Source organism: Papio anubis, chromosome 5 (assembly GCF_008728515.1).
Source record: "Papio anubis isolate 15944 chromosome 5, Panubis1.0, whole genome shotgun sequence".
Lineage (NCBI taxonomy): Eukaryota > Metazoa > Chordata > Mammalia > Primates > Cercopithecidae > Papio > Papio anubis.
Genome location: NC_044980.1, coordinates 106112860 through 106134549, shown reverse-complemented (window position 1 = coordinate 106134549; position 21690 = coordinate 106112860). Strand labels below are relative to the sequence as shown.

At 41.8% G+C, this 21690-nt stretch overlaps 1 protein-coding gene across 2 annotated transcripts in view; it reads left to right on the top strand.

Annotated features, from left to right (window-relative positions):
* Positions 1 to 21690, top strand: part of MCC (MCC regulator of WNT signaling pathway) — a 465432-nt gene that overhangs the window by 182318 nt on the left and 261424 nt on the right. Inside the window, exon 1 of one of the 2 annotated variants that reach the window (XM_003899999.5) lies at positions 13831 to 14476. The exons of the other annotated variant lie outside the window; for it this stretch is intronic. Within the exon in view, the coding sequence (XP_003900048.1) occupies positions 14420 to 14476 (57 nt within the window). The 5' untranslated portion in view covers positions 13831 to 14419. Of the gene's footprint in view, positions 1 to 13830; positions 14477 to 21690 lie in introns of those variants that run through there. 2 annotated transcript variants of the gene reach the window in all.

Below are 21690 nucleotides of genomic sequence, written 5' to 3'. Positions count from 1 at the left end.
AGGGAGTGGGCACTCTCTGGTTTGGGGCAGTAGTCATGTATCAACTGGATAAGAATTGTTTCGTAATATTTTCTAATACTGATACAGTCATACCTGTTTTTCTCTTTAATTAATTGAATTGAGCATCGTACAGCTCACCTTTTAATGGAGCTATCAAGGCAAGAGTGCTGAAGGACTTCAGAGAACAGAAAGGTTAATGTCAGGACAAGAGTTAAAAAGTTGTTAAGATTTAGACAGGTACCACCCTGGGCAACATTGCAAGACCTTGTCTCTACAATATATATAAAAAATTAGCTAGGCATGGTGGTGCACATCTGTAGTCTCAGCTACTGGGGAGGCTCAGGTGGGAGGATTGCTTGAGCATGAGAAGTTGAGGCTGCAGTGAGCCATAATTGTGTCACTGCACTCCAGCCTAGGTGACAGAGCAAGACTCTAGCCTGGGCGACAGAGTGAGACTCCGTCTCAAAAAAAAAATAAATAAATAAATAAAAATAAATTAAAAAAAAATAAATAAATAAAAAGATTTAGATAGGCAAATGGAGCTAACACTCCATGCAGGAGAAAGAGCAACAGGAAAATACATTAATGTGGGAATGAGCTTGGGAAAGAGAGTAAGAAGATACCTTGACTTGCATTTAAATGGAAGAAATGTTTTCCATTCAAGTAGTGAGGGATAAAAATGTATTGAAGAAAAAAGGGAATCTACAAAAAAACCTAAAGATAACATAATTTTTAATGGTAAAAGACTGAATGCCTCCCCACCACCCTGCCAAGAGCAGCAAAAGACAAAGATGTCTGCTCTTTCCATTTCTATTCAACATTATACTAGAGATGCTAGCTAGGACAGCTAAGTAAGAAAAAGAAATAAAAGTCATCCAGATTGTAAAGGAAGAAGTAAAAAATATCTCTATTTGCAGATGACATTATCTCATATATAGAAAATTCCAAGAAAACACCAAAAGATTAGAACTAATAAATGAGTTCAGCAAGATTGCAAGATATAAGATCAATATACAAAAATCAATTGCAATTCTGTACATTCATAAACAATCTAAAAATGTAATTAAGAAAAACATTTCATTTACAATAGATTAAAAAAGAATAAAATACTTAGGAATAAATTTAACAAGAAGTACAAGATTTATACATGGAAAACTACAAAATGCCTTTGAAAAGAATCAAAGCAAACCTAAGTAAATGAAAAGACACCTATGTTCATGGATTGGAAGACCTAATATTATTAAAATGTTAATATTCCCAAACTGATATACAGACTCAGTGCATGCCTATCAAAATTTTATCTGGCTACTTTGCACAATAACAAGCTGATCCTAAAATTCTTTGAAATGCAAGGGACTCAGAAGAGCCCAAGCAACCCTGAAGAACAAAGTAGGAGGACTCAACACATGTTATGATTTTAAAACTTTGTATGAAACTCCAATAACCAAGATGTGTCGTATTAGCACAAGGATGGACATACAAATAAATGGAATAGAATTGAGAGTCCAGAAATAAATCTTTATGTTTATGGCTAATTGGTTTTTGACAAGGGTACAAAAGTTATTCAATGGGAGAAAAGAATACTTTTTATTTCAATAAAAAGTGTTGGGACAACTGGATAACAATGAGAAGAACACAGTTGGACCTGTATATCACATGATAAAAAAAATTAACAAAAAATGGATCATTGACTTCAACATAAGGACTAAAACTAAAAAAATTATTAGATGAAAACAATAGGAGTAAATCTTTGTGACCTTGCATTAGGCAGTCATTTATTAAATGTGGCACCAAAAGCATACGCAATAAAAGAAAAAATAGATAAATTGGACTTCATTAAATTAAAATTTTGATGTTTCAAAGTACTCTACCAAGAAAGGGAAAAGACAGCTCACAAAATGGGAGAGAATATTTGCAAATTTATATCTGTTAAAGGTCTAATCTACAGAATATATAAAGAACTCTTAAAATTAAACAATGAAAAGACAACCCAATTTAAAAATGGGCAAAGGATTTGAATAAACATTTCTCCAGAGAAGATACACAAATGGTCTACAAACACATGAAAAGATGTTCAACATTATCTGTCTTTAGGATAATGCAAATCAAAACCACATAGCAAGAATAAAGACAGTAAGTGTTGGCAAAGACGTAGAGAAATTGAAACCCTCATGCATGGCTGGTGGGAATGTGAAATGGTGTTACCATCTTGGAAAATATAGTAATTTGATAGTTCCTTAAAATCTTAAAGATAAAATTGCCCTATTACCAAGCAATTCCATTCCTTAGGTATATACCTGAGAGAATTGAAAACATACGTCCATATTAAAAACTTGCTCACAAATGTTCATAGCAACATTATTCATAATAGTTAAAAAATGGAAACAACAAAAATACCTATCAATTGATGAATGGATAAACAAAATATGGTAAACCCATACAATGGAATATTATTTGGCAATAAAAAGGAATGAACCATTAATACATACACAACATGGATAAAACGTGAAGACAGGCTAAGTGAAAGAAGCCATATACAAAGAGCCGCATATTGTCTTACTCTATTTATATGGACTGTCCAGAGACACAAAGTAGACTTGTGTTTGCCAGGGCTGGAGGAGGGATGCATACAGAGTGACTGCTAATGAGTATGAGTTTCATTTGGGGGTGATGAAAATGTTCTAAATAAGATAGTGGCGATGGCTACACAACTCTGTGAACCACTAAATTATGTTAAAAGGTAAATTTTATGATATGTGAATTATCCATTAATAAAACATAAACTATAACTTGTAGAATGACATTATGGAAAACTGTACTTTGGAGAAAAATTGCTGGGCTGGAGTATGTGGAATGCTTTGGAGTCATATCATTAAGTTATAGGGACCGAAATGAAAGGTGACAAGGCCTGGGAAAGGTGCTGCTAAGCGGTAAAAGTGGAGGGCAAGTAGGGACGAAAGGGCTAAATGACTGGAAGAGAAGATGAAGGGGGGGAACTGAAAATGACTCCAAACTTATTAGACTGGAAACTATGATTCCATTTACACGAATTTGTAAGCTGCAATTAAAGTTAGTTTTTGGTGGAAGGTGACAAATTCCGTTTTAAACAGTTTTATAGTGATGACAGGACTTAGCAAGAGTGTCTGGTAGTCACATAAAGAATATTAACTGGAACACAGGTAAGAGTGGCTGGAGATGCCAATTTAAGAGGATTTGCTTAGAACGGGAAGTTTGAGCTCTTGTGATAATCATGCAAAACAACTGAGGATGGCTGGGAGAGGGAAGCTGACTTACCAAGGTAGGCAGGAGCCCATTCTTCATGCCTCAGCGTGTCCCTATAGGAAATCCCAACCACAGCAGTCCATCCATGGGCACTTCATGAACTCAAAGGCTAGGAAGGTGGCTTTCCCAGCCTGTGCCTCAGACCTTCCTTCACCCCCAGCTTGATACAATACCAGGTTAACTGACTCCTTTATTATTAAGTATATGAGGCATCATATTATACTGATTTTTTTTTTTTTTTTTTTTTTGCCCCTTTTGGGTAGGTGCTGTAACATTCTAGCTAAGAGATAGTAATGGAATGATGCTGTTTTAGCCCAAACGGCTCCAGAAATAACAATGGCAGGCATTTGGAATTCATTTAATTTAAGCATGTTCGCCAAATTTTACTAGATCTATTTTTATGCATCTATTTAAAATACTTTTTTTTGTTTTCCTCTCCAGGAAATTGACCATATGCAGGTACTCTTGGGAGGACTTAAAACTTTTTTTTTTTAACTTGGATTTCCAAATCTCTAACCTCCGCTGATTAATTTTCTTTTCCATAGAAAATGTGATATAGTTTAAAGAAATTTGGAGAACAAATGAGTAAAAATTTCTGAAAGATACTCTGAATATTGACAATGACACAGACACTAAGTTTTAGGCTCGAAAATATCTAATCAGACAGTGCAGGGGGTTTTGATGCATCACATGATGCTTGCATAAAGTAGTAAATCTCAAATCATTATCAAATCCCCACTGACAATGTCATAGATGTTGATACCAAATGATTGTGGGTTATTAGGATGCCTAGGCTGGGTGTGAAGCAGTCTGTAAGTGTAACTAATGAGACAGACAAACACCACAGGGGTGCTTTCTTCGCTTGAGTTATATTTGCAGTTGGAGAAGGTTGGGTTTTTGTTTGTTTTTCTGTATGTGAGATGTAATCTGGAAATAGTCTTCAAGTACTTCTTTTCTTAGCCAGTTTTAAACATAGACTAACCAAATTATCTACTGCATCCCAACTATTTTTTAGCAGTAAGTCACTGGGTCTAAAGCAGTGTAGCTGACTTCATGAACAATAAGGTGAAGACCTGGCCATGATGGGACTGACTTCAGTGAGCACTTTCAGCAGGGGTCAACCATGCTAACAGCCCAGATTCTCTAATCCTTGCAGAGGTGCTTCTGCTAACTTGACTGAAGGGATATAGTAAAGGAAGAAAAGCTTAGAAGTAGAAGTAGAGACTTTGGTTCAAGATCTCATTCTCATAGTTTACTAATAGTGAGGCTTTGGGCAACATACTTCCCAAAAGTTACCTCCAGGCCGGCGTGGTGGCTTGAGCCTGTAAACCTAGCACTTTGGGAGGCTGAGGCGGGTGGATCACCTGAGGTCAGGAGTTTGAGACCAGCCTGGCCAACATGGTGAAACCCCGTCTCTACTAAAAATACAAATAAATTAGCTGGGCATGGTGGCTGGCACCTATAATCCCAGCTTCTTGGGAGGCTGAGGCAGGGGAATCACTTGAACCTGGGTGGCAGAGGTTGCAGTGAGCCGAGATCACACCATTGCCTAGGTGACAGAGTGAGACTCTGTCTCAAAAAAACAAAAAGTTATCTCCATATGCTCTCTCAGTGTTTTCACTTCCTACACACCATTCAATCCACACTTATCTAATTTCTATCACCACCTTTTAATGACATTGATTCTCCCAAGGTCCCTAGTAATCTCCAAAGCGAGATGACACTTCTTCATTGTCAGTTTTCTTAAACTCTCAGCAGCATCCCACACAGGTAATACCACTGTCCTTCTTTTTGTTTTTGTTTTTGAGATGGAGTCTCACTCTGTCGCCCAGGCTGGAGTGCAGTGGCACCACCTCGGCTCACTGCAAGCTCCGCCTCCTGGGTTTACACCATTCTCCTGCCTCAGCCTCCCGAATAGCTGGGACTACAGGTGCCCGCCACCACACCGGGCTAATTTTTTGTATTTTTTAGTAGAGACGGGGTTTCACCATGTTAGCCAGGATGGTCTCGATCTCCTGACCTCATGATCTGCCTGCCTTGGCCTCCCAAAGTGCTGGGGTTACAGGCATGAGCTACTGCACCCAGACAACAACTGTCCTTCTTAAAACATGACGCAGTTTTCAGTTTTTCTGTTCTTCTCTGGATGTTCTTTCTTGATCTTTCTTATGATTCTATTCGCAGAAATTTGTAAGCTGCAATTAAAGTTGGTTTTGGTGTAAGGTAATTCCTATCCAACCTGAAAGTATTAAGGATCTCAAGGATAAGTCCTGGGACTGCATTATGTTTTACTCACTGTCTCCCTTGGTGACCTCATATGTTCTCATGACTTTCAACATCAACTATAATCTATATGCCAATAAGTTCCAAATCATCATCGTATGCTGGAGTCTCTCATGAATCTAAGATGCATATATGCAACTGCTATTGATATCCCCCTAGATGTCAAAGAGGAATCTCAGATTTAACACATCCAACATGGAACACTTGATTTCCTCTGCCAAACCTGGTCCTTCCTCACATCAAGCCAAAAACTGGTAGTCATCCTTGATTCCTATCTTTCTCTCATTACCCGTATCCAATCATTCACTGAATCCTGGTCCATTTTACCTAAAAAATACATCTCAAGTCCATTTCTTACCATCTCCATTGATTTCACCGAGTTCTAAGCCACAAACATCCTCTTATCTGGACCACTGCAATAGCCTTTAACAGGTTTCCTTGCCTTACTTTTATGGTACTTCAACCCCGTTTTTACACAGAAGGAATAATTATCTTGCTTTAACTTGTTGATTTTGAAGATTTGTACACATACAATTGGACAAAGAGTACCACGAATTCCCACATACCTATCACTGAGCTATAACAGTTATCAATTCATCATTACAGTTTGTTTCATCAATAACCCCATCTATCTTCCCGCCTCTTCCAGTACTTTGACGTGAATCCCAGACATCATGTCATTTTACCCCTAAATATTTTAATATATCTCTAAAATACAGGGATTCTTTTTCTTTAAATGTAACCACAAGACCATTAACACATCTAAAAAAGTAATAATTTCTTAACATTATGAAATATCCAAAAAGTATATTTCTGAATACTGTATAAATATGTAATTTTCACAATTCATAATTTTTATAGTGACTTTGTTTGAATCAAGATCTCAATAAAGTCCACATATTGCCATTGGTCAATATGTCTTTCAGTCTCTTTCAATATGCAGAGTTTTTCTTTTGGTGATTTCTCACTTGCTCATTTGCCTTTTTCCCTTTGCATTTTATTTGATGAAGAAACCACATTGTTTTGTCTAGTAGAGTTATATAGGGGTTTTTTTGTGGTTAATGTAACATTTCTTCGTGTAAAAACTGCTAAGGTGGCTCTGTAGGTGATAATGTTTTCTTACATCGGAAATCATGTGTCTGGTTGTATGTCCTTTTGTAATGTTAGTAGCCATTATGCTAAATACTTAAATCTATTAATTCATTAAGGATTGCAAAATAGGGATATTCTCTCAATTCTTAATTTCTTAGCAGCGATACTTGTATGAGGGAGGAACTGTCCTTGGTTTTTACTTTTTAGGTTACCTAGTGGTAAAGCTTGTGAAGACATAGATTTACCTTTTAAAAATGTAAACTGGATCATGTCTTTGCCCTCTAGAAAGTCTTCCTGTGGCATCTTCATGCACACAGTGAAATGTGTAGTCTGTACATATCCTGCATAATTTGGCTCTGACATGATCTTTTTCATCATGTTCCATCACTACTAGTAAACTATTAGAATGAGCTTAAATTTCAATTAAATAAAAACTTGAGGTTTATTCAAATGTATTGAAAAGGTCAAGCCCTTTGCTCCCCTAGGCTTTTTGCCCTTACTGTTCCCTCTGCCTGTCCACCCTTCCCTCACTTTTTGCCTAGTTGGCTCCTTCTTTACCTACATGCTGAAATGTCTTCTCTGCAGAGGCCTTCTCTGACCTTTTCACTTAAGGGGCCTGCTCTCCCCTATCATAGCTCCTGTTTAATTCCTTTGTAGCATCCAACACAAACTATAACTATCTTTTTTTCTTTTCTTTTCTTTGAGATGGAGTTTCGCTCCTATTGTCCTATAACTATCTTTTTTTCTTTTCTTTTCTTTGAGATGGTGTTTTGCTCTTGTTGGCCAGGCTGGGGTGCAATGGCGTGATCTCAGCTTGCCACAACCTCTCCCTCCCATGTTTAAGTGATTCTCCTGCCTCAGCCTCCCAAGTAGCTGGGATTACGGGCATGTGCCACCACACCTGGTTAATTTTGTATTTTTAGTAGAGATGGGGTTTCTCCATGTTGGTCAGGCTGGTCTTGAACTCCTGACCTCAGGTGATCCACCCGCTGTGGCCTCCCAAAGTACTGGGATTGCAGGCATGAGCCACCGTGCCCGGCCTGTAACTATCTTTTAAAATGTATTTATTAATCATTTCCCATCAAGAGTGCTAGCTCTGTGAAAGCCGGGATCTTTTCCATCCCATACACCACTGAATCCCAGGGCACATGCAGGACAATATCTAACACACAGTGGGTGCTTTACTTTTTCTGAATGAACACCACAAACTTGGTGAACCTACATATCCTCATCCATATGAATGGGATTCAGGGATGAGCTAGGTAACAACAGAATTCCTTGCAGGATGTCCATGTTTTTCTCTGAGGACATAGAGATGAGGATACGGATCATCCATGGTAATGCTTCCTGAGTTCTTCATGTTGTAGTTCCTTGAGCAAATGATGTCTGTTGCGGGGCAGGCCATTGAGGCTGGTGAGAGGCTCCCAACCCAGGACCTAAGAGAGGAGCTGGTCTGGTAATTGATCAGAAGACCACAGGAGTTTGGAAAGGGAGAGCATTTCTGGAGTCACAGGGGTGGGAGAGTGGGGTGAGCTTATAGATTTAGGGCAGGAAATTCTTGGAGTATATACTTTGAAGGCTCCCCAATTTTTATGATCCTCAAGGACTCAAAGGACTGGAACTTCCTGAATCTTCATAGGGTTCTGAAATCTCCCTATGCCCTCAAAATTCACTCTCTTCAGGAAATCCCACCAATTTAAGAATTATTTCAAAGCATTCTCCTTTTGTACATTTCAAAAACTTTGTACATTTCAAAGTTACAATGTAAACACTTTGGGCATGGTTGAGAAGATTATTCATGTGTGTGTGAATTAGTTTAACCAGACTGCTTTCAACCTAAAATCTGAGGTATCAGCATTTTGTTTAGCTTGAGAGAGTCAATGGAGAAGGGGACAATTTTAGAGTTTGGGTACTCTTGTGGGCTGGAGGACAGGCTTCCTCAGCACAGTGGACTGCTGGGGTAGGCAAGGATGGCTGGGGCACTCCAGGGGTAGAAACAGTGGACCAGGCCAACTAGTCCCAAGGTTTTCGGTTTCCCTAGTGCTAGAGGTTCAGAGTTTTTAATCAAGATTGCTTCAATTAACCTGATGTTTATCACCAGTAGAGGGTACAGACCAGACCCAGAATCTATTCTTTCTGCCATGTAGAGATTCACTGAAGTCAGCAGCCATACACAGAGAGGCCAGACTGCCCCAACAGCAGAAAGGTGATGCCAGTGTGCCCACAGCATGGTATTGGTGCACAGCCTCATCCAGTCATGCCCAGGGCAGCTTCCACTTACCCAAAAATGTTCCTAGGACTACTCCTGCCTCTTCTCATCCCAGGGACCAGATGAGAAGAGACTAGGCTTTATAGAAGACAAGACCTCAGGAAGGAGAGGAACCCAAGCACCAGGCTATTGCTTGATTGCAAAGCAGGTTTTCCTTCTTCTCCCAGACCTTCTCCCTCATCCTGATAAATTCCCCTGCCACCTCCTGCCCACACCTCTCCATAGGAGCTTAATCCCTGCTGAAGCAGGAGGACTTGGAAAAGCTTTCTTGGAGCGTTCATATTAAGGCAGCCACAGTATAACAGGATTTGTAGGCATGTAGATTTATATACTTGGTAAACCCTGGCAAGCTCTAATTGTGAAACCTTTTTCTTATAGCCTGAAACCTACTTGGGGCTTTATTCTTTGGTGTGTTGAGATGACACAATGAGTTGGTCCTTACGTTTCTAACATTCTTATAATATTGACCCAGTTGCATTCTTGTTCAAAGTAATATCTTAGCTTTCTTGATAGCAGAGATCCAAGACAATGAGGTTAAAAAAAAAAAAAAAGTAAGACATTTAAATTACCTCCCAAAAAATCATTTCATGGAATTTTAGATTATAAGAAAACCAATCTAGACTCCCCCTCAATGCAAGAAGCCCTACTCTTTTTTTTTTTTTTTTAAAGATGGAGTCTCACTCTGTCACCCAGACTGGAGTGCAGTGGTGCAATCTCGGCTCACTGCAACCTCTGCCTCTTGGGTTCAAGCGATTCTCCTGCCTCAGCCTCCTGAGCAGTGGGGATTACAGGTGTGCGCCACCACACCCAGCTAATTTTTGTCTTTTTAGTAGAGATGGGGGTTTCACCATGTTGGTCAGGCTGGTCTCGAACTCCTGACCTCGTGATCCACCTGCCTCGGCCTCCCAAAGTGCTGGGATTACAGGCGTGAGCCACTGTACCTGGCTTGGAAGCCCTACTCTTTACATGCAATGGGGTTCAGCATGTCCCACATATACTTGAACAATTTCAGGAGTGGAGATCACAACTACTTATTCCCTTGCATTGACAGACATTTCTCTGTCTTACTTTCCTTGAGTCAGAATCTGATTACAAATTATCATTAGTCTTCGTTTCCCCTTCACAACTGCAAAGAGGTAGTTTACTTGTCAAATAAGTGTTATCAGTTATTATATCTCTGAATTCTTGTCTTCCCTACTGTATACATTCTCCAGTTCTCCCAAACGTTTCTGTTCTCCTAGGAAGAAGTATCAGCATCCCCTCTTCTCCAAGCCTACTCCAAAGCTAATCTCATAGTTTTTGTCCTTCCCCACACTACCCCCCAGGCTTTTCTCCCTTTTTAGGAACTTTGCTCCATCTCCTGGTTTCCCTTAGCTCCAGCCTACGAATACACCCATTCTACTCTCTATTCAACATTGCTTATCTACTTCAAAAGATAGTCTTATCTCCCAATTTCCTGTCATCATCAGATTTATGGAAAGAATCATGCATGGTCACTACCCCCAGTTTCTCCTCACTCCCTATGGTAATTTATCTGCCTTCTTTCTCCTCAGCTTTATAGAAATCTATCTTTGAAGGACAGTAATGTCTTTGAAATGACCTTGTCAGTCAGTAGGCTTCTCTACCCTCTGTAATATATAATATTGATGCTGCTCCTCCTTGACATCTTCCTTAGACTCCCAGATGCAGAGGTCTCCTGGTTATCTTCCCATTTCCCTAACTGACCTTCTCTATCATTTCCTCTTTTATTGTTTGGCCTCCATAAAAACAAAACAAAACAACCTTCCTTAAGATAGTATCCTTAGACCACTTTTCTTCTCACTGCCCTCTCTTCCTAGGCAAATTTACCTAATTTCACGGTTTTGTTTATTATTCTAACAGAGATAACCTCGAACCTCCATCTCCAGCGCAACCCTGACTTATCTCTATAGTTCCATTTCAAGCTCCTGCTGAACATCTCCACTTGAATATCCAGATGCCACCTCAAACTCATGATACCACAAACCTAATTTCCTCCCAAAGCTATTTATTCTCTGGAATTCCTCATTTTGTTGAGGACATTACCTTAACCCCAATCAGCCAAGTTCTAGATCTATAAATCGTTTTTAAGTTCTCCTCTTTTCTCCATAATTTCCATCTACTTTCTTTCCACAGAGTCTCTTACATCTGCCCCCTCCTGTCTATTTCCATTGTCCCTTCTTTTTTTTTTTTTTTTGAGACGGAGTCACTCTGTCACCCAGGCTGGAGTGCAGTGGTGTGATCTTGACTCACTGCAACCTGTGCCTCCCGATTCAAGTGATTCTCGTGCCTCAGCCTCCTGAGTAGCTGGGACTACATAGTGCGCACCACCATGCCCAGCTAAGTTTAGTACTATTATTATTTTTTTTTTTTGGAGATGGTGTCTCACTCTGTTGCCCAGGCTGGAGTGCAGTGGTACAGTCTTGGCTCACTGTAACATCTGCCTCCCAGGTTCAAGCGATTCTCCTCCTCAGCCTCCTGAGTAGCCGGGATTACAGGTACTTGCTACCACACCCAGCTAATTTTTTGTATTTTTAGTAGAGATGGGATGTCACCATGTTGGCCAGCCTGGTCTCAAACTCTTGACCTCATGATCCTGGTAGAGACAGGGTTTCACCATGTTGGCCAGGCTGGTCTTGAATTCCTGACCTCCACCCACCTCAGCCTCCCAAAGTGCTGGGATTACAGGTGTGAGCCACCACGCCTGGCCGTCCCTTCTTAATTCAGGCCCTTTCGACCTCTTGCTGAACTGCCTTGATAGTACAATTGGCATGTTCATTTCCCACTTTCAGCCTACCACATCTGCTGCTACCAGATTGTGGTGGAGTTGAATCTTATGTGAAGTATAAGTATTGAAGTATTCAAGTCATTGTTTATGAAGAAAATCTCATACAATCAACATTACCCTTGAAAATGCCTTATATTGTCTATAAAGTAGAATCTACAGACACTGCTTCTCAGTAAGTTCAACACTGCTAATTTTTCCTCCACTTTTGGAACAGATTACTTTTCTTTTGGTTGAACACCAGATGAAGTCATCTGCTTGGTTTTAGGGGTGGTGTCGTATGAAAAATATGTATCTTTAAACACCAGAATCACATTCAACACTAGCCTATCTGAGTTCATATTAGTTACTCATGAGTGTGATTCAAATCTACTGGAGTATCTAAAAGCACAGCTCTGATCTCCATTATTTCTGTGCTAAAAAACCTTTAGTGGCTCTCCATTGCCTATTGAGAAGGCCCATTTCTTTAACATGGCACTTAAAACTGTTCACTATCTGACATCAGCCCCCCTTTCTCACCCAGCTTATGCTCCAGAATGGAATGCCTGTGATCCCCCATGCCCACTCTGCACATTCCAGTCTCCATCCATACTTTCTCTCACAGTGGCCTGGAATGCTTTCCCCTTACTTCTCATCTATGCTGGGCTCAGCCATTCTTCACAGGTCAACTCACATGCTGCCTCTTCTAAGATTCCTTCACAGAGTCTTCTCTCCAGACCCTGTCCAGACAAAATCATGTTTCCCTCCTCTGAACTGCAGTCACTCCTCATTTGTACTGTGTTTATGGCAAGTATCATTTTCTATCTAGAACTGTCATTTCTGCTCATGTTTTACAAGACTATAAACACCTTCAGGGCAGGGGCACTGCTTGAGTCTTCTTCATAGTTATGTATACACCACCATTTTCAGCTTCAAGCATGCAGTTTTCAACAGATTTCAATGAAAAGATAAATTAAATAATGTAGCTTCCCATCTCCTCCCCCATGCAGAATGTGCTCTAGTTTGGCAGTGCCCAAGAACTTGGGACCCAGTGCTCTAGAAAGAGCAGCAAACGCTTCCTAATCCCAGCAGCGCCTCCATCAGGCAATGAATGAACTCAACAAGAATGGGGATGGGTAAAACGTTATATGCAAATAGTTGCACTCTGCCCCTTCTTAAAGAGCAAAATAAACATGAGTTTTAAAAAAGACCATGGACCTTAACAATACAATGGCTTTTTCACAGAAAGCTTCAGGAAATGCCAAGTTCTGTTATTGGGGATGGAGACATTTTGTCCCCATTGTGTAGAAAGAGACTGATGAGGTTTCTTAAGCAATCTCGCAGACCTACTGTTTTGAAGCATCAGAACATTTTTCTGTGCATCTCAAATTCAGTGGAACTTTAACTTTGTGGAGAGAAAAATCCTAGTTCCCCTTTTCCCCCATCTCATCTCTCTCCCAATAGACACAGGATGCTTTACCTCTGGAACTCAAAGTTGAAGGGGAGCTCAGATCCCAGGGGTTGACTGGGTATAACAGCCCCTTGAATCTTTTCTGAATCATACTTCACACTCCATAAATACAAATCTGCCTGCGCTCAAACGAGCAGGAAGATTTTTAAGGAAGGTCTGGGGGTTGGGGAGCCTATCTGACATCTTTCAAGGGATGGGGCCTCTATCTTCATTACGAACATGCAGAGAAATGTACTCTGCCCCAGTGACAGACAGAGGGAGTTTGACAGTGAATTTACACCCGTAATGTTGACTTTAGACTGATCAGGGAAAATGACTATCCTGCACCCTTGTAAAATCTTAATGTTCCGTGAGAAGTGCACTGCGTTGTCTGATGTACAGTGTTTAGGTTTGTCTTGACCTTATTAAATCATGGAAAGCGGCTCCCATGAGGGAAGTTTTTTTTTTTTTTTTTTTTTAATTTCCTGCACGATTATTCAGGTGGCTTTTCCTGTTTCTTCTCCCCCTCCTGGACTCGGGTCCTTAATTACTATTGCAGAGAACTGGAAGGATGCCTGCTCTCCCAGCACGGTCTCCTCTCCTCGGCCTCCAGGCTCCTCGCCCCCACCCTTTTTCCCTCCAGCCCCGCCTCCTCCGCGCACCCCGTGGCCAGCAGCTAGACAGCTGTGTTCAATCAGAAACCACTTACAACTCCAGTCGATTCAAAGGGGAAACTTCAGCGTGAAGTGCAGCTCCGCTCCGGCTCCCTCCAGCTTTCTTTCCTTCTCTGGAATCCGAGGCGCGGATCTTCCTCGCCCCACCGCCCTAGTTTTTTCGGGAGCTCGCCGGTGCCCTCTAGGGTGTCGGCTCGTGCTGGGAGGTGCCCTCAATCCTGGTAATGGGGGACGGCGAGGCACCATAGGAGTGGCGAGGCGGCGCCCAGGGTGGCACTGCCCCGGAACGGGGCGCTGGGTGCGCGCGGGCGGGCGGGTCCCTGCGCGGGCTCCGCCGCTGCCGCAGCTGCGAGCGCGCCACGCCACCGAGCCTCCTGCAGCAATGGCTCGTCCGTGAAACGCGAGCCACGGCTGCTCCTTTTAAGAGTGCCTGCATCCTTCGTTTGCGCTTCGCAACTGTCCTGGGTGAAAATGGCTGGCTAGAGTAAAATGTGGCAGAAGGGACCAAGCAGTGGATATTGAACCTGTGAAGTCCAACTCTTAAGCTCCGAGACCTGGGGTACCGAGAGCCCAGCTCTGAAAAGTGCATCATGAATTCTGGAGTTGCCATGAAATATGGAAACGACTCCTCGGCCGAGCTGAGTGAGGTAAGAAACAGCTGAGGTCGGGAGCTAGGATTTCTCGGGCGTTTGCTTTTCCACAGATCCCTCTCCCCTCAACCTCCCCACAGCCCGACACCCTATCCCCCTGTGCTCCCAGTCTGGAGGCAGCGCAATTGAAGATTAATAGATTTTCTGGATCTTGTTTTAACTTGTAGTGCTACTCAGGAAATGACCTGAACTGGCTTGATATTTCAGTCTGAGATGAGTGGCTTAAAAAAGAAACAACCTCTCACCAAGCCGCGAGGCGTTTTACTCACGACAGTCTGCATCCCCTGTTCCTTCCCACCCACTTCCACTAATTTATATACACCATTTTATTTCCCTGATCGGTAAAATACACGGACATTCCAGATGAGTTTAAGCCAACGGTAACTACTTTGGTGGGGGTGGTGGTACTGAGGAGGACGCATTGGATTATTTCATCTCCCCTTTGGCTTCCACGTGCGATGCGTTTGGCTAAATTCAGGCAAGGTGGTCTCTTCCCTAGGCTGAGATGAATGACCCGGCCCTGGGGAGGGGTCTGGAGAGGAAGCACTTCAAAGCCGCTTTAGAACTTTATTTCCTGCCGGGGTCTGGACTCCTAAGTCTTTGAGGCAAGCGCATTTACAATTCCTGGGCTCCCACTGTAACCTATCCACTTGAGTGTTTGAGACCAGCTTTGAAATTAAAGCCACATCAAACACTATGCAAATATGTGAGCGGTAAGATGCCCAAAGCCATCTTTTTTCATGACTTTAGGGATGCCTCGGGCACATCCCCCAAAGCTTTGAAAACCTGAAAAGTGGTGATGAGAAGCCGGTAGAACTGGGTGCTCAAAAGAAGAGGAAGTCTGTGTGCTCAGTGTCTACAGCTAGAGGCTTGGTGTCTGTGGGTTTCCCTCTTGATACCATCACTGAGCCATTCATGGGGGCAAAAGTAGCATAAGTAGTCCGTGTTTCTTGAGTATGGCTGAAGAGAGGAAAGAGGAAGAAAAGGAAAACAGTGTAAAAGCAGCCGGAAGGCAGATAGTGGTGATGTCAGATTACCAATGGTGAAGGGCAAAGTGAAGGGATGGAGCCCTTGGTGGGTGTGTGTGAGGGAACACCTGGTGATGGGAAGGGGGGATTAAATGGGGTTGGGGGAAACCTAGGAGGTCTGCCGTCGGGCTGGTGAGTGCTGTTGGGCCCTGCCTGGTGCTCTTAAGTGTCCTGCTGCTGTGCTGTTCCTGCTCCAGTTCGAAATAGCATTTTGAGGTGCTGGCTGAATGGAGTAGAGCATTTCCTAATCCTACGGCTGTTGCCCCTGTGATGTAGAAGACTCAAGAAATGCTGAGAGTGAGACCTTAAAAATGGGAGGTGAGGGAAGAGGCATGAGTATTTAAGTGACTTTTGCCAATTTTATATTTAGACATAGGTCTCAAATCTGAACTAGAACCCCTGCTCCATCACTAACCCTGTTTCAGGAGAAGCCTTTGGTGATCTAAGGTCGTTGAAAACCCCAAAACTGAAGGCATTTCTTTTGCAGAGACTCTTTGCCAGGCCCTTCACAATGTTTCTATGCGGCAGAGTGCTGTCCAGTAACCTTTGTTTAAATGAATCATAGACTTAGGAGGAGTGAAGGAAGAGATGTGGATTGACTTTAGTCCTATTGGCGCATCCTTGAGCACATTGGGTGAGCAGAGAATATGACCCTCAGGTGCCACATAAAATTATCAATTTTTTTGCCTAGTTGTATCCACTCCTTAAGTAATCCCTATAAAGCTTGTAGGCAAATGAAAGAATTGAGAGTGCTTTGTGGTCCCTGCATTGGCTGGAAAAATATTTGAGCAGTTTATGACACAGTATTGTTCCTAAGGAAATAAGTTCCTTCCTCAACTATATCCTTTACCAGATGTTCTTTTCTTGTCATCGGTGTCTGCTCATCCATTTTTTGCTTTCTTTCAAGCCAGTTTTAGGTTCCATGATTTAGTTGTACCTCTTTCCAATCAATGTTAGTTATCCTGCAAGTTGAATGGTAGTTATTTTTACTTTTTGCACGTATTTTTTTTAAATTTTTTTTGTTTTTGGGAGACGGAGTCTCACTCAGTCTCGGCTCACTGCAACCTCTGCCTCCCGGGTTCAAGTGATTCTCATACCTCAGTCTCCCAAGTAGCTGGGATTACAGGCATGTGCCACCACCCCAGCTATTTTTTTTATATTTTTAGTAGAGATGAGGTTTCACTATGTTGGCCAGGCTGGTCTCTAACTCCTGGCCTAAAGGGATCCGCCCACCTCGACTTGTAGGTATTTTAAATTAGAATATGTGTAAAGATAATTTGTAAGGCAAGAGGGAGTGTGTGGTTCATACCTTGTGGACCCTAAATCTCAGTTCAATTTAACATGGGCAATAACTTTAGTGTTTACTGTTTTTCTAATATCCACAGAGCAATATCCATAGATTCACATATAATTCGTTTGTATTTCTCACATTAAATCTTTGGTGAAGAGTTTCTTTTCCCTGTCATTTTTCTCTTAAACACCGGTTTTCGCTTAATGTCTTGTAGGGCAAGGTTGCCATTCACTTTTGATAGTTGAGTCCTTCTCTTCACCTGGAAGCAGAACTAATAAAACCTCTCAGGGCCCCTTTAGTGCCATCTCTCTGATTGCCCAGGAGTCTCAATGCTGTCTGGAGGTCACTGTGGGGTCAGATTCAGCCTGATGTTCACTGGGCATTTCAGGAGCAGGAAGAACTCTGAAAAGACCTGCCATTATCCTGGGTATCATAAACAAAATGCCTCTCATTGGTGTTGACTTGTGGGCTTACTCCTTCTGTAAGGGTCCCCTAGACACAGGAGTCATTGACTCTCTGACAGTAATGTTGACACTGATTCTCTAACATCCTGAACTAGAGAGTGAGTTTAATCAATTTCTGGTTGTAGTCTGCTGATCCTTGTTAGTGAGCGCAGCAAGCTTTGGTCAACCACTGAGGTGTTGGCCTCTGCGCCTAGTACTCCAGGAATGCTTGGATACTGGGAGGGATTTGGGTGTGAGGGCAACACAATTAGGAGACCTAGGGAGGGGTGTTGGGCCTGAGATGTTTTGCATGTGTGAGTACTTCAAGATGGAAAACAGGAAATTCATGAGTGTGTTCCTTTTGTGTCTTTCATTTGAACAATAGTCATTTAAGATCCTGAGTTGATTACAGCAAATAGTAAAATTGCCTCCATGAACATTCAAACATATTTTTATGTATTTATTGAACATAAATGACTTATGTCAAGTCTGAACTTTTTTTGAAAGCAAAGGAATTCACAGCAGTAACAACAGAAATACAAAAGGAAAATGTAGACGGATAAACTAGTGATTTGTTCTTTTTTCTTGGCTATAGCTGTTCTTAAATTGAGATTAAGGAAGGACTTCAACATCAGGCAAATCAAAAGCACTGCAAAAATTAACTGTTTGACATTCAGCCTCCCTCCCCCATGGTCAAGAAGCTGAAGGGCCACACTTTAAGCAGCATTAAATTCTCCCAAAATCTGTCAAGGGACAGCTCTTGCATATTCTTCTTTGTGGTCATGAGTTTTAGGTCAGCAGTTAGCTCTATTGGTCTTGGTAAAATTTGTGGGGCTAGTATGTAGTTTACTCTTGTTAAATAATCCCAGGTACCTGGAAGGAAGATATCTTAAGGTTTAGCAGTATTAGGGTAAAACTTGACTTTACTCATTCTTGCAGAGTAGTTATCTGCTTGTTCTGGTTGTCTGGTAGACAGTTGCCTATTTATGTACAAAAATAAAAATTTATTTTTTAAAAATTTGTCCCTTGGCAATCATAATCTCTGGAGATGAAAAAATAGTCTTACTCAAAGAATTTGTACAAAGCAATCAACTTAAACTCTTTGCCTTTTAAACATTATTTAAACAATGGACTGACAAAATTCTGCATCACCATTTACTTAAAAACATTGGATGCCCCTGGAAATCGTATTTCCCTTACCTTCTTCTTAGATCCTCATTCACAGCATTTTGTGTCACATCATTCCACTTCTGAATTAGGCGGTAGAGGCAACTCTCCATGCTTTCACCATTTGCGTGTTGAGTAACTCCTGAAATGCCACCTCTTCATTGATGCTCTAATTAGAAGTAGAATTATATAGAAGAAAGTTGTTCTCTACCTAGATTATCTTGTGTAACTATCTCCAAGTGGCCATCTCACAGCTGTGCTATCCTTCCTCATCAAATTAATTATAAAATATCAGCATTGGATGGGGCCTGAAAGATCACCTAGTATTCACACACCCCTTTTTGCCTCTTTATACTCCTCTGTCTTTAGAAAATCACACTTCATTGTAATGAGCTGTTGAATATCTGTCTTAGCCATAGCCCTATAAGCATAAGAAGAGCAGGGTCAAGACCTGGTGCAGAATCCAACAAACTGCTCCAAAATTTAGAGGCTGAAAATAACCATCTTATTTACTCATGGATTTGCAGTTTGGGTAGAGTTCAGGGGGAAGACTTGTGTCAGTGACTAGAGCAAAAGGATTTACTTCCAAGATGGCTTAATCATATGAATGGCAAACTAATGTTGCCTGTGAACTGGGAGATCAGCTCAGTTTTCTTCAACATGGGCATCCCTATGTGGCTTGGGCTTCCTCTCAGCATGGCAGCTGGGTTCCAAGAAAGAGGAGGTAAAGCTGCCTGTTCTCTTAAAATATGGAACTGAAATGAGCACAGGATCATTTCTGTGTGTTCTGTTGGTTAAAACAGCTGTTCTCCCAACCAGATTAAGGTTAAAGAAGTAAGTGGAAAACACCTCTCCAACAGGGGTGTCACAAAGAATTTGCAACCAATTTTAACCCACCCCAGAAGCCACAAAATGACAGAGCCTTGTCTAAAACCCTGATTTCTTTCCTTTTTTCTTTCTTTCTTTCTTTCTTTTTTTTTTTTTTTTTTTGAGATGGAGCCTCGCTCTTTTGCCCAGGCTGGAGTGCAGTGGCTCTATCTTGGCTCACTGCAACCTCTGCCTCCCGCGTTCAAGCAGTTCTCCTGCCTCAGCCTCCTGAGTAGCTGGGATTACAGGCACGTGCCACCACTCCTGGCTAATTTTTGTATTTTTAGTAGAGACAGTTTCACCATGTTGGTCAGGTTGGTCTCGAACCCTTGACTTTGTGATCCACCTGCCTCAGCCTCCCAAAGTGCTGGGATTACAGGCGTGAGCCACCGCACCCGACCTTAAAACTGTGATTGCTTAATTCCCAATGTCTGGCAATGGTTTTTAGTTTTTGGTTTTGTTTTGCTTTATAGCTATTCATTTTGTGGTTTGTAATAACTCTGAATCACATTTTCTAAGCACTTCCCAGATATTGATATGCTTGTCAAAAACTCTGAGGTACCTTCTGTTATGCCCGTGTTACAGGTTAGAAATTACGGCATAAGAAGGGGGAAAAGCATATCGAAACTACACAGACTGTAAAAGGTGGAGTGAAGATTTGTGCCCAGGTAGTCTTTCTCCAGAGCTCCACCATGTGCACATTAATTCCTTTCATTAGCTTCTGTTACTGCCCTCAGTTTTTGATCACATGTTCCAAGGAGGGAGTATTCTATTTAATAAGCCTGTTTAACCTGATTTGTATTGTAATCCCTATGCAATACCCAGATAAGTGTTTTTGATAAAAATGAAATGGATATGATTAGAGTAAAGGGATATAGTCACTGCCATAGCCTCCAAGTGGTGGAGGAATTCAAAGCATTGACTTTCCAGAGCTCTAAAAGCAGATTCGTTGATAAGGAATAGTTGTGATCTGCATTCAGTGGGGATTGGGAGGGAGGTTTCTATTTCTTTTCACTGCAAGGAAGGTGGAATATTACAACCTGAGACTCACTACCTGTGTATTCAGAGGCATCTCAGAGATTGATGTTACAATATTTGAGGTGCCAGAAAGAGAAGAATAAAGCTTTAAATATCTTAAGAATTAGGGCTTTCCCACCCCTGCAGGCAGGGCTTTAGGTTCCTTCTATAGTTGGCCAAGTCACTGTGGGGCTGCAGAGTGCCGAGTCTTGGGGAGAAAGCCAAGGGGACCCAGTGAAGTTAGTGGCCATGGCTGCATGGCAAGGCAGCGGCTGACAGCCAGGTCTTGAAGAAGCACATGCTGAACATGACATTGAGGTCCTGAGTCAAATGCAGTGGATAAGGTGAAGTAGATCAAGCCACAGAGATGTGGCTGGAACCAGGTGGAAGACAAACAAGAAAAAGGAGGATATGTGCTATGAACAGAGAAGTTACTCAAAGACCAGGTAGGTGATCAGAACTGGGATGGCCACAGACCTGGAAGCAGGGAGAGAACCTTGTTTCTGAGGAAGTGCTTTGACCAATTGGGAAGCTTTTAAGTCCCAAGACTTCTTATCTTAGGGAAGCACCTTAGGGGTAGTTGCTCCCAATTGGAGATGCCAGAACCCTGAGTGAGTGGGCACACCTGTCTAGAGTAGGGAATGTCATGGTGTTAGGAAATAAAGTCAAGTGTGCAGTTATAATAGCTGCCTAGCTGATTTACCCAACGCAAGTCATGAGGAAGGCTTTCTGCCAGGTGGGGCTGCAGTTGGAAGATCAAACCTGCATCTACAGCAAAATTAAGAAGCTGTTGATGGACTGGGTGTGGTGGCTCATGCCTGTAATCCCAGCACTTCGGGAGGCTGAGGCAGGTGGATCACGAGGTCAGGAGTTCAAGACCAGCCTGGCCAAGATAGTGAAACTCCATCTCTACTAAAAATACAAAAGTTAGCTGGGCATGGTGGCAGGCACCTATAATCCCAGCTACGCGGGAGGCTGAGCATAGAACCGCTTGAACCCGGGAGGCGGAGGTTGCAGTGAGCCGAGATTGTACCACTGCACTCCAGCCTGGGCGACAGAGCGAGACTCTGTCTCAAAAAAAACAAAAAACAAAAAAAAACAAAAAAACTTGTTGATGAGGATTTCAAAGTTAGTTTTTGACTTACAGAATCAAATTACAGAAAACAAAAATTATATTTTAAGCCATCTCTATATTCTGAGAGAGGGGTTTGTGTTGGCAATGTTATAAAATCAGACAAGCCAAAGAAGACAAGAATTGATAGATATTAGTTAGGACTTGGATTATTTACATTGGTGAGGGGATGTCATAGCAGAGATAAATTGTATGTAATTATTTTTTTGAACTCTCTTGCCTCCCCAATATATCTACCCGGATTTCCAACAGTGGTATCTTTCACT